Source organism: Zalophus californianus, chromosome 1 (genome assembly GCF_009762305.2).
Source record: "Zalophus californianus isolate mZalCal1 chromosome 1, mZalCal1.pri.v2, whole genome shotgun sequence".
NCBI lineage: Eukaryota > Metazoa > Chordata > Mammalia > Carnivora > Otariidae > Zalophus > Zalophus californianus.
Genome location: NC_045595.1, coordinates 21,350,067 through 21,367,842, shown reverse-complemented (window position 1 = coordinate 21,367,842; position 17,776 = coordinate 21,350,067). Strand labels below are relative to the sequence as shown.

General features: G+C 44.4%; 2 protein-coding genes and 1 pseudogene across 3 annotated transcripts in view; all 3 read left to right on the top strand.

The window, feature by feature from the left end:
• SFMBT1 (Scm like with four mbt domains 1) overlaps nt 1-12,137 on the top strand; it is a 127,854-nt gene extending 115,717 nt beyond the window's left edge. Inside the window, 4 exon segments of the mRNA XM_035727794.1 lie at nt 3,505-3,683; nt 3,868-4,113; nt 5,158-5,286; nt 6,160-12,137. Coding sequence (XP_035583687.1) covers nt 3,505-3,683; nt 3,868-4,113; nt 5,158-5,286; nt 6,160-6,300 — 695 coding nt within the window. The 3' untranslated portion in view covers nt 6,301-12,137.
• Nucleotides 2,135-2,880, top strand: LOC113917033 (annotated as a pseudogene).
• Nucleotides 12,138-13,646: 1,509 nt separating the features above from the next.
• The window catches only part of STIMATE (STIM activating enhancer), a 50,595-nt gene continuing 46,465 nt past the window's right edge, over nt 13,647-17,776 (top strand). For both annotated transcript variants that reach the window (XR_003517998.2, XM_027583415.2), the window contains exon 1: nt 13,647-13,924. Coding sequence is in view for 1 of the 2 variants with exons in the window: in XM_027583415.2 (XP_027439216.1) it covers nt 13,765-13,924 (160 nt within the window). In the remaining variant the exon portion in view is untranslated. The remainder of the gene's footprint in view (nt 13,925-17,776) is intronic.

Below are 17,776 nucleotides of genomic sequence, written 5' to 3'. Positions count from 1 at the left end.
GGAGCAGGAGCTCGCTTTGTGTCTGCAAGGAGCAGCAAAGAAGCCGCTGTGGTTGGGAGGCATCAGTAGCAGGAAAGGGGTAGTTCAGGCCTCACTCAGAACTGTCACAGCAACACCTCATCCCTCTCCACTGCTTAGCTTCTCCTATGTGAAACTGCGCGTGTGCGCGCCCCCCACACACACTCACTCACTCACGTCATATAAGATGAAATTTCCAGTTCGGAGCCTTGTCAAGGCATTGTTGCCCAAAGACAAAATTCTGATCCTACCTTTCCTTAAATTTTACAAGCCCTGATGTCACTTGGGAGAATTAATACAGAGGAAGATTTTACCTTGTTAAATTTGAAGATTTCTTTTAGGGATCTCTAATCTGGTGCATCTTAAACTTTATCATGCATGCAGATCAGCTGAGGATCTTGTTAAAATGAAAGTTCTGATTCATCAGGTCTGTGGGTATCTGGGGTCCAAATGTGTCTGCTTTTCCAGCAAGCTCCCAGACCCTGTTGATGCTGCTGGTCTGAGGTCATTTAGCATGATGAGCTTGCTAATCAGTGTTTGAATCGCAAAATCATAGAAGAGTCTAACCTTGTAGTTTGTTTATATTTGTTGGATTGTAAACTCCTTAAAGGCAGGGATTGGTGTTAGCTTATAGTGTCATATTCAGCACTTAGGTTTAGCAAGTTGCAAGTATTAATAGCTAAGTGAAATATACTGTACATACATGTACATCACTTTGAGCCTATGGAGGATTTGCAGATTTTATTAGCTTTTTGTCTAAATTTATTTTTCTAAATGATATAAGCCTAGACTTTAGGAGAGAGTGTTTATGATTTTTCCCAGTTAGTAATTTGAGTGTTATCAAATGGATTTATATCCTATAGAATATAGAATATATATGGTTCATTTTTAGAATTGTCTTTGTATTCTAAAATTTATATGAAAATGTACAGGATCTAGAATAGCCAAAAGAATCCTGAAAAAGAATAAAGTTGGAGAACTTACTGTGTCTGCCTTTGAGTTTTACCATAAAGGTAGAGTAATTAGTAGTGGGGTGGATTAAATAGTCACACAGAGTGATGGGACAGAACAGAGGGGCCAGAAATAGACCCAGATTTATGTGATTAAATGATTTTCAGCAAAGATGAAAAACTTAACAGGGAGAGGAAGTTCTTTCAACAAATGGCACTGGTACAATTGGATTTCCAAATTAGAAAAAAACAAAAGCAAAACTCCTTGGCTCCTACCTCACTATATATGAAAATTAATTTAAGGTGTATCATAGGCCTAAGGTAAAAGCTAAAACTGTAAAGCTCCCAGAAGAAAACAAGAAGGGTATCATCAAGACCTAGGGGTAAGCAAAGATTTCTTAGGAAACAGAATGCACTAACATAAAGGAAAAAATCACCAAAATTAAAAACTTCTGCTCAGAGAATTTCTCCAGGATGTAGTAATACTCCCACAACTCCATAATAAGAGAAACTTGGAAGGTAGAGAAAGCTGATAGTTGTATGATATTGTGAATATGCTAAATACCACTGAACTGTACATTTGAAAATGGTTCATTGTATGTTATGTGACTTTTACCTCAATTTTTAAAAATTTAAAAATAAAAAGAAAATGTTCTGGAATTAGATGGTGGTGATAATTGCAAACATACTGAATATACTAAAAATCACTGGATTTGTGCAATTTAAAATGATGGATTTTATATTGTGAATTATATCTCAATATAAAAAAGATGTAGAAAGAAAACCATTTTAAAAATGAACAAAAAACTTGAATAGGCACTTCACAAAAAAGATGCATACATGGTCAATAAGCACATGAAACGTGCTCAATATCATTAGTCATCAGGGAAATGCAAATCTAAACTATAATGAGAAATTACTACATATCCACTAAATTGGCTAAAATGAAAAGATGGACAGTCCCACAAGTTGGCAAAGGTGTAGACAACTAGATCTCTTACACATTGCTGGTTGGAGTGTCAAATTATACAACCCTTTAAGGAAATTCTTTGACAGTTTCTTTAAAAGTTAATCTACATCTGCTGTATGTATGATCCAGCAATTCCATCCCTAGGTATTTACCCGAGGAAAATGAAAATATGCCCACTAAAAGCCTTGGACAAGAATGTTCATTGCCAAGGCTTCCTTCTGCAACAGGTCACGCTCTCGCTCACTCTCTTTCTGCCGCCATCTTGGTTCCGCGTTCCCCTCACAAAATGCCTGGTGAAGCCACAGACCCCTTCTCTGCTACAGAGCAGGAGTTGCCACAGCCCCAGGTTGGGACAGGGTCTGGAACAGAATCTGACAGTGATGACTCAGTACCGGAGCTTGAAGAACAGGATTCCACACAGGCAGCCACACAACAGGCCCAGCTGGCAGCAGCCGCTGGAATTGATGAAGAACCAGTCAGTAAAGCAAAACAGAGCCGGAGTGAAAGAAGGCACGGAAGGTTACAGGGGTTACAAGAGTCACTACCCAGAAATCTAAGAATATCCTCTTTGTCATCACAAAACCAGATGTCTACAGGAGCCCAGCTTCAGATACCTACATCGTTTTGGGGGAAGCCAAGATCGAGGATTTAACTCAGCAAGCACAGCTAGCAGCTGCTGAGAAATTCAAAGTTCAAGGTAAAGCCGTCTCAGACATTCAAGAAACACACAGACTCCAGCTGTGCAAGAGGAGAGTGAAGAGGAAGAGGCTGATGAAACCGGTTGTAGAGGTTAAGGACATAGAATCGGTCATGTCACAAGCTAGTATGTCAAGAGCAAAGGCAGTCCGAGCCCTGAAGAACAACAGTAATGATATTGTAAATGCTATTATGGAATTAACAATGTAACCATCTGAAAATGAGGACTTTTTTTGGTGTTTCAAAAGAACTGCAGCTTGGTTTGAAATTTGTACTGTTTCTATCATTAATAAAGTTATGGCTTCTTGTTGGACGAAAAAAAAAGAAAAGAACGTTCATTGCCATATAGTAACAGCCAAAACCTGGGAACAGCCCAGGTGCCTGTCAGCAGGAGAATAGTTAAACTAGTATGTTCTATACAATGAAATGCTCTTCATCAGTAGAAGGGAATGAAGTATTCATACACACAGCAGTATAGGTGAAACTCAAAAACATGCTGAGTGAAAGAAACTTTGTCCAAGAAGCACCTTGTTCCACAGATGAGGCAAAACTAATCTATACCGATGGAAATTGGAATGTGGTTGCTTCTGGTGAGGGGGACTGACTGGGAAGGGACCCTGGGAACTTTCTAGGTTGATGGAGATGTTCTTTATCTTGATAGAGGGAAGGTTATTCAGGCGTATGCATTTGTCAGTACTAATTATACTGTACATTTAAGATCTGGACAGTTACGAGTATTCCCTGATACGGAATTTAAACGTTAATCAAATACAATGTACCTGTTTTCTGCTGTGCTAGTAGAATCTCTTGTGGTGTGAGGTGTACAAAAATCGTGAGGCTACTTCATTTTTCTTTGTCCTTCACATTTAGCACACTATTATGGAAAGAAGAAAAATAAAAGAATCGGGAGGCCACCTGGTGGGCATAGCAACTTAGCATGTGCCCTGAAAAAAGCCAGTAAGAGGAGGAAGAGGCGGAAAAATGTCTTTGTCCATAAGAAGAAACGCTCCTCGGCATCTGTTGATAACACTCCAGCAGGCTCGCCCCAGGTACGAGGTCTGTGATGTACCTGTGCTGTCTAGAAGCCAGGAGGTCCCTGCCGTCCAGCACAGACACAGAAGGGCAACCTGCGGGCCTTTCTCAGTCAGATCCCGGCCCAGCAGAAGGTGGTTTGTGGCCCAGGAGCTGGTTTGTCGTCAATTTCAATGAGACTTTTCTCTCCGTTTCCTCTAGGGAAGTGGGGGTGAAGATGAGGATGACCCAGATGAAGGGGATGATGAGTCCCTGAGTGAGGGCAGTACATCTGAGCAGCAGGACGAGCTACAGGAAGAGTCAGAGATGTCAGAGAAAAAGTCGTGCTCTTCCTCTCCCACCCAAAGTGAGGTCTCTGCATCGCTGCCTCCAGACAGACAACGGAGAAAAAGAGAGCTTCGCACTTTTTCGTTTTCTGATGATGAGAATAAACCTCCTTCACCAAAGGTACCCATTTTTAAAATACAGTGCCTTTTATTTCTCTCTCTAGAATTTCCCTCTAAAATCTGATTTTTTTAAAGATTTATTTGACAGAGACAGCGAGAGAGGGAATACAAGCAGGGGGAGTAGGAGAAGCAGGCTTCCCGCGGAGCAGGGAGCCCGATGCGGGGCTCGATCCCAGGACCCTGGGACCATGACCTGAGCCGAAGGCGGACGCTTAACGACTGAGCCACCCAGGCGCCCCTCTAAAATCTGATTGTTAGTGATGTGAGCATTCCATTTATTTCAGAACAGGCTTCAGTTGTTAAAAGAATTCTGAATTCAGTGATTTACTTGCATTGCAAGGATTATTTGGAGATCAACTACCTATCAGAAAGAAGGTGTCTCTGAGTAGCTGCTTACTTTGAGTTAAACTAGCAATGAAACTTTTTTTTTTTTTAGCTATAACCTGTCAGTTTAGGGAAAACTGCTTTTTTGATATTTTTGATAGATGATTCTGTAGAAATAAGTTATTTATCCTTTTGATTCTGGTGAAGCTATTTTGTTTGGTATATTTAATATATACATAAATGTGTATTACATAACGTACACACTACAAGAGTGGCAGTTAAGTCACTGTTTTAAAACTGGGTTGTGTTTTAAATATATTGCCTGAACTGAAGCAGTAAATGATTTCTCCAGATGATTTAGTTAAGCCTTCTTTTCTTCTGAAGTAGCATCCCATTCACTGCATACCCTACCAGACAGCAACTCGAAATAGATCAGGGAACAAATGGGAGACTTAAAAACCATTTTTCTCTGTTAAATTGGCCAAATTATTTGTACTGGAACTTTGAGATAAATTCTTCCCCATTGATATTTCTTATTATAAAAGGCAACCATTTTCTGACTACCTAGTGTATGTGGACCTTGGCCATCTTTGCTGGGAGAAATCTTGCCCTAAAACCCCCTTAAATCCTGCCTCAAAGGGTTATGAATTTATATAGAGAGACTTCTTTAGAATAAAATAACTCTGACACCATTTGGTTTGCTTTGTTGCGGGCAACGAAGGAAATCAGGATTGAAGTCGATGAGAGGCTCCACCTGGACAGTAACCCCCTCAAGTGGAGTGTGGCAGACGTTGTCCGGTTCATCAGATCCACCGACTGTGCTCCGTTAGCGAGGATATTTCTAGACCAGGTAATTGTAGAGACCTGTCAGTTTTAGTAATTTGTCTCTTTAGCAAAGGACTATGGGTGTAATAGTGATTTATTTACAAGTCTGAGGAAAACTATATCTATCCAAAAGAAAAATGTAGTTCCCCTTTTAGGAGTCGTAGAAAGAGGATTGTAAGAGGTCGTGATTCCGACTTCCCCCACATTTGAAGCGAATGATCATGTGTTGCCATTTTTCTCAAGACTTTGTTTCGATCCCCCAAATATTTAAATGGCTTAAAATCAAGCATGCAGTTCTTAATTGTGCTCTTATTTTCCAAAGTAATGATTTGCTTGTTTTTAAGAATAATTAACATCTGTAATATGTTAGGCTCTAAAGTGGTGACCAGTTTTAAGGCAAGTTTTCTGAAACAAATAGTCTGTGACCTTAAACAAATACTAATTTTTTTTTGATAATTGGGGAGATTCTAAACTGAACATCTTTGACGAGCTCATGAAGCTTTTATGAATGTTACAGAGTAGGAAAACGTTGAAGTTTATAGTAATATTTTCTTTCAGATTTAGAAAGCATCCTCTAAAAAGATGTTTCCTTTGGTACATTTAATAGTCACAAAGCTAGTTTGTTTACTGAATTTCTGCAGAGCAGAAACTGTAGAATGGATTCTTATCCTTGGTAAAAGTTTATCCTTAATTCTGAAGATTAATTAGCATGGAGGACTGCGGGGGCACGTGGAAGAAACTGTGTGATGCTTGTGTTAAGGGGGAAAGTAAGGAAATTCCTTTCTTTCCAAAATCAGGGACTCTAATTTTGACCCAAACCAAAGGGAACAGGGGCTGTCTTGATTGAGCTGCCATCCATGTGCACATCAGAGATAATGCGTATTTTATGCTTTAACAGGAAATTGATGGGCAGGCCCTGTTGCTCCTTACCCTTCCCACTGTTCAAGAGTGCATGGACTTAAAATTGGGCCCTGCCATCAAACTCTGCCACCACATAGAAAGGATCAAGTTTGCTTTCTATGAGCAGTTTGCCAACTGAGAAGGACAACCAAAGTGAGTTGTGTCTTTGAAGCACAAATGCAGCAAATCCTTCTCACTGCTCTACAAGTGGAGCTGAATCAGCCCTGGGGCTCTGGGCCCTGCAGGGGTCGGCTTGCTCTCTTTGCACTTTCAGGGAAGGAGGACCCACTGAGGAAGCAAAAACTGCACAGAAGTGGCTCTCCTGCCAGTGGAAATGTGGACATCTCTTGGTCAGCAGATTGCAGTTTTAAAAAAAGAAGGGTTGTGAAGAAAAGACTCATGTAAGAAGAAGCAGCATTTCCAGTGGTGTGGCCTGAAAACAAAGAATAATGTAGGCTGCTGGAAAGCACCCTTATGGTTGTTTTCTTTTTGTTCTGTTCCTTCCCATTGTAGATTGAACTCTGTTCTCTGCTTTCTCTTTCTTGGAAAGAGAGGACATAGCTTTAAGTCAGCACTGATTTGGGACTGTGCCTAAGGCACATCAGTGCTTCATTGTCATTGTGTTTTTAAGCTTTTTTAAATTAAAACAGTTCATTTCGGGGATGATGATGTGGCTCTAGGGTTTTGAATGTACAGTCACACTTTGATCCATTTTAAAATCTATTCTTAGGAGTTCCTTTGTTTACTACCTCTGTTGATGATTGAGCTTACAGCCATGTATAAGGTTTTTTTGTATGATGCCATTTTTAAGCTACATGAACACTAAAACTATGATAGAAGCTGGAGAAAAAGCAAAACAAAACACTGTTTCCTTTCTTAAAAATACCATGTGAGCACTTAACACCAGTTTCTGGCCTGATCTGAGAACCCTGCTGCATGGTTTCCTGCCTGGACCCAGTGTGGGCTCCCTGTTAGTAGGTGGTCTCTCAAAGATTGTGGGTATTTCTGTTGAGTTGCTCTCTCCCCATCAGTCCTCAGAGGGACTTCAGTGGGTCTTATTTTATGTTTACTTTCCTCTATAGCTGTCTGTTTCATTTCGAGAGTCCTCACTTTGGGTGAAAATCAGTAGGTGTTCCTTGGACCCACAGGGAAACCCATTTCCCTTTCTTTCTCGGCATCTCCAGGCAGAGAGTGTAGAAGCACAACAGAGAAAACATTTTGGGGGGTGATGCAGAGCATGGAGTTTCTGTAACAGTGTGTCCTCATGTCCTCAGTGGCCGCATAAAGATTGAGTGGTGGTTAAGGATTCTGGAAACCTCTTTGCCTAGTCACAGTTACATGTCCTCTTAGTGAAACCTTTAAATTGAATGTAATCTGCAGGCTGAGAATTCTCACTCAACGGCTCAACAACTTGGTTTTCTTTTAGGTGTTACTTTTGGCCCAGTTCAAGTTGACATGAAACTATAGGCAAATTTTCATTTAGGATTGCACTGCTAGCAACTATAGAATAACAGCATTTGCTGTGCTGTTCCAGCCAGGAGGAATGAGGAAAGATGCACACATAGATTGCTTCCTTTAAATGGTTTGCATTGCTGAGTGTTTTGGGGTTGGTTTTTTTGTTTTTTTTATCCTAGTTACCTCCAAATTTATAACTTAATCACTCATCTTCAAGATTTGAAAATGTTTTAAAACTACAAACTTGGTGAATTCTAAACAGCTATACAAATATAAGGTAATATTATTACAAATTTAAACTGTTGATTTTTCCCTTTTCTTCAGAACCCTCTCCTGCTCCCAACAGTTTATGGACCTTGGCAGACATTCTGTAGTCTGCACCCTTTCTTCACTGGATTATTTATGAACCACCTTAATTCAAGCCCTCCAGCCAAACCATATATTAAAGCATCAATTCTTTGCTTAGGTAACCACCAGATAGACCTGGAAAGAAGCTTCATTTAAGTAAAAGTTAATATGTTTCAACTCAGAGATCCAGTTTTTAAAAATGTAATTCTATGCCTATGGAAGAGAAGTATATATAAGATGCTTGGGAACAATTAGTGTTAAGTACATGGTCTTGGGGCAGGGGGTGCATAACTTACATAATTAAAGTTCCTGCGACCTCAGCAGTTAAGGCACTAAGGCAAAGGGAGTTCCTTGAAGAAGATCAATGTTTGTTTTATTTAGGGAAATGGAGATTTACTTCCTATGAAAGGGAATTGACCAAGTGCCACAGTGAATACATTAAATTGTCTCTCTCTCACCTTCTCCAAAACCATACATAGGTAAAGGGGGCAGAGCCCCTGGAAAGGTGAAACTCATGGCCCTTAGTAGTCTTGGATCTGGATATAGTCAGGGCTCGGCTGGCTCCTCTGTGTACCGTGATTATTCAAGCTCAACTTTCTCTTAGAAGCCAACTCTAAGTTGGGTTTCCCTTAATAGTTCTTGCATTCTCATGGCGAGATACAGTTTCTCAGGCAACTGCATTAAATAATTATATACTGCCACCCCCCACTCCCAGGTATTAAATAAGAGAAGGTAAATGTTTGGGAATTTGGTACAGGGAATTTTTTTTTTTTTTTAAGTTTACAGTTTAGACTATATCCCTCATAAGGCTGCTGGGGCTTGGCTGGACAACAGTGACAGTCTAATTCCTCTGATTCTGAAACAGATTTTAAATCTGATAATAACTCACCATGTTGGGGTAAAATGTTTATATATTACACATGGATACATGAACTTTGTTTTTTAAAGGCTGTTACCCTCTTAAGAAAGATACATTGTGAGGGGCTGCATTTGTCTGAATTTCACCTTCAGCTGGCCCCACAGCCACCTGAGGTCAGAAAGTTTTCCATGATCCATTTTTTGATCCTGAATTGACAAACTTGGAAACAGGTGAATGGACTATATAAGCCTCCTGGACCTTGAAGTTGACTGACCACTCTTAGCCTATGTTAGTATGTTAGGGAAACCTTTTATTGTACATGAAGATTTGCTGTGACATTTTGACTGTATTTTGTGGGCTTCTGGAAACTATGCTATTTTCGTTTGTAAACTGCCCTCATCCTTCTCAGTTGGAGAGTTGAGGTATCTAATACAGGGGATGCATTACTGGGGCTTTACCTATATCTGCCTTTCTTTGGCGAAGTAGGTGACTCCCAGCATGTATGTTGTAGATGCATGAGGTCAGGGAAGGATACTTAGCAACCCCGGAAGAGATGGGCTTCTTGGTAAATATTTATTGAATTATGATAGAGGCAGACATGGAAGACCAGCTCGGAGCTTGGCCTTTATATGCCTCTTCTCCTGGAAGTAAAATTATTCTCACTGTGAGAGAGAAGGCCTTGGACCAAAGCTTCCTGAGGACTTGAATATATTTTACTCACTCTCTTTTATTAATTCTGTCACTAATGTGGTACCTGAATACAGATTAAAACCTTAGGAGGCCTCAGCTAGGGCAGGACTCAGAACCATTCCCCTCTGGCAAGCCAAAAAGCATTTCTGGGGAACACACAGAACATTAGGAAATTGTTAACAGTAGGTAAGAATTATCTAGATGGGAACTTTGGGAAAACTCACACACACTTATATTTACTTGACACCTATCACCAAAGACTTATACTGAAGACCCCGTTCACTGGTTTGATTGATGCCCACAGCAGCTCTGAGAGAGATGTTAGGAGCTTAGTCTCAACAGCGGAAACACGTCCTGGGTTTGGGCACTGATCCTGTATACTAGGGATGGGGTGTGTGTGTGAGAGTTCAGAAGTGTTCTGTGTTATCATTTGGCCTTAGGAAGATGAAGGAGAAGACATCACTAACAAGTGAAGTATAAGTCTTGGTGGGAACCAGGGACCCCCTTTTAAAATGTGAATGTCTTTGGTCCTGGGTCCACTGTAAATAACATGTGTCACGGTCATGACACTATCTCAGAAACTCTGTAGAACAAAGTCCCCTGCGAAGCCAAAAAGAAGTCAGTCCCTTTCATGCAGTTGTAACTCTTCCATGACTTGATTCACTTTACAACGTTCTATTAGTGAATTTTGATGATTCTCACCCCTTGTGTGAGAATGTACATACTTTGGAAATTTGAATCTGTCCAAGCAAGCCACCTATGGACTTGGAGTTTTTGCAGAAGAGTTCTAGACTCAAAGCCCAATCCACGGATCTGGTTCTGAACCTTCTCACTTGGGGTTTCCTCATACTTGCCCCAGACCACAGGGTAGCCTTGTTTCTGAGGGCAGCCTGCAGGGTGAAGGTATAGAAGGTGGTGGGCAGTAAATGCACTGGAGGTTTTCTTGCTTTTGGTGTTTCAGAACTCTTAGATTTTTCACAAGAACCAGCAAAACCAGAAGAGGGGGAATGGAGAAACAGGCCTAAAACTCCCTCCCCTTAGGTCTTTTCTGACTTACCACACCATTTGGGTTTGTCCTGGTGCTATGGCCTATCACAGAGGACTTTTTTAAAAGAGAAACAACCTACAGCCTTGGTGGACAAGTCCTCAACACCAGCAGTCAAGTGTGGACCCTGATCTATTTTTGGGGACAAAGGATGATACTGCCTAGTGAGATGATGCCACCATTGCTGATGGGGGTGCCTGTTCTCAGGATGTGTGGAAACTCAGTCCTGAGGGGTTTCTACGTGGTTTAGTTAACCTAACTGCATGCCTAACTTGGCAGAATGGAGGTGGACAAATAGTGCTGGAAGGATGAGGGTGGGCTTTGGGGGTAAATCAAGTCACAAAGCAGATGACTGAAGGGCCTGTACAAAGATTAGACAAAGTTAAAACTGACAGTTCCTTATGTCCTTTGGCAAGAAGGCTCTAGGGAAGTGTAGTTGAAATGCTTCTTTTGAGATTTTAAAGTGCTCATTTCTTTTCCTCTTCCTTTCATCCTTTTTTTGGTTGAATATTCTCTAAAGACAATCAGAGGCCTGCTAGGGTGGGACTTCTGGCTGGTTCCAGCACTGTCCTTGGGCCTCTTTCTGATACTAAATTGTTGGAACCGATGCACTTTGTTTATGCTATCCTTTTTTTTAAGCTGCTTGTTTGGAACAAAATGAAATGCATATTGCATTGTATCCTTCCTGCTTGCTGTTTTACTCAATTTTAAAAGTTATGCATTGAGGATAAAGTATAATTAAGGAGAAATATGCACAAGAATACCTATTAAAATAACTCCCATCAAGTTTGATGGGTGTAACTTCAAGGGATTAAAAAATAACTATTTTGGATGAATATTTTGCGTGGGGTTTTTTTGTAAATAAGAGTGTATAAGAACTTGTGGTATATTATGACAGTTTTAAGTGGTTGTAAGAGAATTAAAACAGGTCTTAAGCTATGTTTAACTTCATTTGACAGCAAAGAAGACATCTTGGCCTGAGTAAATCCTTCAAAACTCTTTCCAGTGGGGCCTCAGAATCATCTCTGAAAGGAGGAGAAAGTTCCTTCCTTCTTCAATAAAATGTACCTTTCCAGAATTCTCTCCCCTCTCCTGTTGTCCGATCTTTACACTCTGGATTTGGGTACTTTTAAGTTGCAGTTCAGGAAAGGTAGGAAGAGCAGAATTTCCCCACAGCGACCTTGCTCCTGGCATTGGGGAATCTGCCCATGATCTCAGAAGAATGCTTCTCGTTTGTCTACATTTGCTTTGGTACAGCAGCAGCGGGCCTTAAGGATCCCTCCACATGGATGTGCAGAGCAGTGCTTTGTCAAAAACTTCATTCTTCAGCTCTATGTGCAACTTTCCTTAAGCTGTCTATATCTTCAAGCAATTAACAGTCTCCTTACGCCCAGCCCACAATCTCTTCTGCTTTAAGTACACATCCTCTCATTTGTTTCCCTCCAAACATGGACTGTAACTGTTGAGCATCCCCATAAGAGACCTTCTTAGATTTAAAGACAGTAACACAATATTCCCTGACCTATTTATTTTCTTAACCTGATTTTCTGTATTTTCCCATGGTCAATACTTGTGGAGAGTTTTAAATTTTATAAATTAAAATTCAGTTTAATTTAAAAAAGTGTTGCCATGTTCTCTGTGCCAGGCACTATGTTGGATTCAAGGGTGAATAAAAACCAGTTCCCACCCTCAGAAGGCTCACACTCAGCTGTGAGAGAGAGACGTGTACAGCCACCTAATGGAGCAGTCGGAAAAGTTTTAGTGGAGCAGTATTAACAAGGTCATGTGGAAGCCCGCTGGGGAGAGGGAGGTCAGGCGGGCCTCAAGCTCGAATAGCAGTTCATTCAGCAGGGAAAAGGAAACAGTGGTACATGCAGCTAGAATGCCATTTTAGACACAGGAGGTGTGAAGTGCACTGTAAGAGAAGCCTCTAAGGAGCCAATAGCATTTTTGTTCTCTGCATAATCAGGTTAATATTCCTGTCAACCAAGAAGGCTTTTGTAAGCATTTAGCCCATTGGAAATCTGAGGTGGCTATCTTTTAGTATATGTGCTGCCGAAGCGAGCAATGAGGTGGCTATCTTTTAGGGAAAATTTCCCTAAATATAGTTTTTCTTGTTCCACAAATGTAGCCCAGTGCCTACATGGAGTAATACCATGTGTACATGGTCACTAAGTGGATGCAGCAGGAAGGCTAGGGACTGGAGAGCACCAACAATAAGTGTCTGGAGAAAAGCCAGAGGGGCTGGGAAGGCAGATGGGAAAATAGGGGCTAGAGGCCCTGGTAGAGGTAGGGAGCGGGTTCCAAGGAGTCAAAGGGTTAGGGTGGGAGTAAACATGCATGTGTGGAGGCGGACCTTAGAGGTTCTGGCAGTTACCAACAATTTGGCTTTATGAAGCACGTTCAAGACGGACAAGATGGGGACATGTGCACATGTTTTCTGTATAAATCTTGTGTATTTCTAAACGACAGCGATTGGATTAAAATGGCCATCTCCATAATGTTTAGGAAGAAAAATGTCGACTCGGGCCTGACTGACGAATCGAGGATAAGCTTTTGGTCACAATATTCGTACTAACAAGGAAAGTAGAAGGACGCCAAACGTCTGGATTGGAAGGAATATGCTAGTGTGCAGTCTTGGATTGTTTTCCTCACGGCCTCCTTCAGAATAATCTAGGCTGCTAGCTGAAAATGCACGTTATTCCGCCCTGTCTCAGAACTACTGAATCAAAATCTGAGGGTGGAATCCAGGAGTATTTTAATAAATCTTGCAGGGTATGAGGGCTTCATCTTGGAAAGGAAAAGAATTTAGTCGCAGATGGTCCCGGCTCCTGCCTTCCCGACCTGGAGCCCGGGATCCTTGGGCTCACTCCCACCCGTACAGCCGCGCTCACCTGCTCCGCTTTACCTGTGGCCTGGACGCACGACCCCGCCCCCACGCCCGGCCCGAGTCCCGCCCATGCGGGAGGGGGGAGCTGGAGCGGCCGAGGCCCGCCCCCACGCCCGGCCGAGCCAATCAGGCGCTGCGGTCTCAGACGTCGGGTTACGCGCGGCGGCGAGTGGGCCGCGGGGCGGAGGTACCGGCTCCTGGCTTGGACTCCCGGCCCGGAGCTCGGCGGCGCGGGACCCCGCAGGCAGCGAGGGCGGGCGGGCGGACGGGCGGGCTGGCCGGCCGCGGCCCCTGGCGCCCCTCCGCCAGGCCCGCCATGCAGGGCCCCGCCGGGAACGCGAGCCGCGGGCTCCCGGGCGGGCCGCCCTCCACCGTCGCGTCCGGGGCGGGCCGCTGCGAGAGCGGCGCGCTCATGCACAGTTTCGGCATCTTCCTGCAGGGGCTGCTCGGCGTCGTGGCCTTCAGCACGTTGATGCGTGAGTCCTGGACCCCCGCCCCTGAGGCCCTGTGGGACCACCGCAGGCCCAGCCCCGCCTCGGGGACCCTCCTGCCTGAAGAGTTAAGGCTTGGGGCCCCGGGCCCTTTGGCGGGGTTGCCTTCTGCCCGCGAGCGCAGGCTGGGCATTCCCAGACTAGCGGGAACTCCCTCCTCCGACCCAGGGTCCTGAGTCTCTCGTCTTACCGCGACAGCTTTTAGCCAGGGGTCACCCCTTCTCCTCTCCTACGGCCCGCACACACACGCCTCTCTTCCGAGATAACTGCCTAAAACTCGCCCCCCTGCTACCTTGTCATCGCGAATGAAGGCTACTTCACTTTCCAGCCTGGGGCCATGAACCCCCAGCTGGAATAATCCTTTGTGCCCCCTCATAGAATTTCTTCCTAGCCTCCCCTTCGCACTCTGAACCCGCATTCCTAAATCCCCAGTCTGATGCTGGGCTTTTCCCTGCTCCTTCACTCCGCAAAGATTTGCTGTCTTTCGTTGGCTTTTAAATCCCGCTACTTTGCAGTACCTGGATTGTAAGGCCATGCATTGCGTTCCCAGTACTACTTCCTCCTGCCTGCCCCCCCCCTTCCCCCAGGTTTATTTTCTGTTTTGGTTGGAGCAGGACCCACCCAGACTGCTTTCTTCCCCACTTCTCCTCTTTCTCCTCCTTTCTTCCTGAACAGATCCACCTGTTCCATTTCTATGCCAAGCTTTCCAAATTAAGTTGCATCTCAAGCCTCCCCTGGCTGTTCCCCCTGCCCAGCCCACTCTATTACTTGTATTTAAAGTTTCCTTTATTTCCATGAGACTCAGGCAACCTAATGGCTTAGTGGAGGAGGCGGCTCAGAGGGTCTAGGGAGGTCGCAGAATCCTTGTGCTAAGTCCCTGGTGGCCCTTTCTTGAGGGTTTCCTGATGGAGAAGAAAGCCCCAGATGGCACCTCTGGAAAACTAGAAGTTCCACCCTGTTTGTCAGGTGTGCCGTGCATTTGGAGTTCTGTTGTTTTGTTGGTGCACATCCTTCCCTTGATTACAGTAACAGGAGGCTTCAGTTGGCTGTGGGCCTAGGAGTGCCCCTGTGATTGCATTCTGGGGAAAGGAAGGGTTACAACAATCTGTACAGAGGCCTTAATTCCAGAATGATAGGTTCTTAAAACTTCCCTACCGTGCTCACCTGGGCAGAGTGGTAAGTTTCTGCAGAAAGTATGCTCCTTCGCACTGGGGACGGATCCTGCAGCTGTGTGCATTTGTCGTCTAGGGTGCAGTTGCTGGAGTTACAGCTTTGCTTGTCATAACATGGGGGCTTATTTGAGTGAATTCTCCCAGGCTTTATTCAGGCTGTTCTTGGATGACACTTCTTCTGGTTGCCTGGCCTTGATAAATCTCACCCCAAGTGCCTGACCGTGTATGTTTGCCACTTTTTCTTTCCTTTTTAGTCTCTATTTGCCTTGCTATTTTCCCAGCCTGAACAAATACCCACTTGTTCCCACAGTAATAATTTGTGACTACTTAGCCCAAATCAGCTGCTGACTTGGGTGCATGAACTGTATGTGTGTGTTTTTAAGACACTGTGTGTGGGTCTCCTCTCCCCTTCCACTTCTGTCTCCTCCAGCTGGTCTTCCTTTCTCTCTGAAGGAGCTACCGGCTTACTTTGCATTTTGTTCCCTAACATGATTTCCTAGCCTCGCTCTGGCTATTTCCTTGGATTTGATTGCTGCCGATGGCCCGATTTATTCCTGAGGGCTTGATACTCTTGGTTCATGGCGGGAAATGTGATTATTATTTTTTTTTTAAAGATTTTTATTTATTTTTTTGACAGAGAGGGAACACAAGCAGTGGGAGAGGGAGAATCAGGCTTCTCGAGGAGCAGGGAGCCCAGTTCAGGGCTCGATCCCTGGACCCTGGGATCATGACCTGAGCGGAAGGCAGACAGTTAACGACTGAACCACCCAGGCGCCCGTGGGAAATGTGATTATGACGGGGCAGAGTCGCTCGCTGCTGAGAAATGTGCCAGGTCGCCTGTGTTCAGAGTGACGGTGCTGGCCCTGGAGTCTTCAGGGACATGCTCACTTTGCTTAATCTTCAGTGTGAGCACATGTGCAAACCCCACTGCGGTGGGTGCTTTTTGTTTGCAAAGACCAGACTACAGAGCGGCCTTTTGCTCAATGTAGGTCTAGACGTGGAGGTTGCCTGTGGAGATGGGCATTGGTTCCTGGGACAGTGATGAGGAGGAGTGACGGGAAGAAGGGGTGGAAGGCTGAGAACTGTGTCTGCCCTTGCTTATCTCTTCAACTTGTCGGTTCTGTTCTGAGAACTGGGGCTTTCCCCTTTGGCACTGCTGGGATGAGGAGGGAATCTTTCAGGGGCTGCATCACGTTTTGCAGTGACTTTGCTGGTCACGAGGGAAGTGGGTGGAGGTGCTCTCAAGGAAGTGCATCTGTGAGCAGTTGGTTTGCCCAGGCTTTGTCTTCCCAGACACAGTGTCGGTTTCCCAGTCAGGTAGAGCTGCTGGCAAGAGGGCAGGCTCCCGTGACCGGTGTCCACCTTGCTGCCTTGAGGGAGGTCTCGGTGTGTTAAGATGAGGCCACTCCGTCCTTCATCAGTTCCACTGTTTTCTTTGTTGAGCATATTTTAAATAGCAGTCGTCTCTCCTGAGCAATTTAAGTTAACCTCTTTGGGGTCACAGTTTGTTCCCTCCCGGGTGCTTTTGTCCCCCTGGGCCATGGGCTCATTGGCTCTCTTCTCCGACAGCTCCCCAGTTCTGCGGGCAGCTACTGTTCCATTTTCCTGTCAGACTAGCTCTGTTCATTGGCTGTACCCCCTTCTCTGCCAGACAGTCTGAGGCATTCTTCATCACTTCACATCCCTGAATTCAGTGAATCTTCAGACTGCTGTCTTTATGTTTCTTTTTCTACCCAGAAAAATCACTTTTTTCTTAATTTACAGGTGGTTGTGTTTTTTACCTAGAGGGTTTTGTCCTGGAGGAAGACTTCACATATAGGTGTATGAGTGTGTGTGTGTGGGGGGGGGGGGGGCAGAGGATTTTGATTCTCGCAAGAATTTCTCATCCTGGTGCTTGGCTCTGTATGGGGGTTTTCAGATGGTCATACGGTTGAGAGTTAAGAATGCCAGGTGATGTATGTCGCCTTTCTTCAAGCTGCATAAACACACAGACTTCTTACCAGCCAGCACCCACAGGCATGTCTCAGTGTCAGCTAAGACATGTTAGCATGTCTCACACCTCCGTAAGTGGTGAGCTTTCCAGAGGCTCCACCTAAGCTACCCTCTGTATGAGAGGAGAGCTGAACACACTCAGAAGCAAGCTTATAAAGGGACTTCCCAGTCTGGGTTCTCTGGGATGTCACTGAGAAGCATTGGTGTCTGAGTAGAAAGAAATGCAACAAGGGGGCTTGTCGACCTGCCTGCTGAACTGTTCCTCTTGTTTTGGTGGCTTTATCTCTAGTCTGTGACTCGATGAAGTTGCTCAGACCAGAGTCACAGCAGAACAGAGCTGAGCCAGCCTAGAGCCCGGCACACTGTTCACTGCAGGGCCGTGGCCCCCTGTCAGCCAGAGGTTGGGGTTCAGCCAGTGTGTGTGTTGGCATTTGGGAGTGTTGACTCTCAGGACGTGTGATGCACAGCAAACACAAGCCTCCTTCACCATGCACAAAGTTCTGGCTGAAGTATAGACAGAATCCGTTTTTAACACAACAAGCAGTTTGAGAGCTTGGATAAACCTACCTGCCTATTTTCGTGTTACAGATGTGGGGACTAGCCAGCTGGGAGAGCAGGTCGGTGTTTTACAAAAACATCGCTGGTGTTGAAAAATGAGTTTTCCTGAGACCCA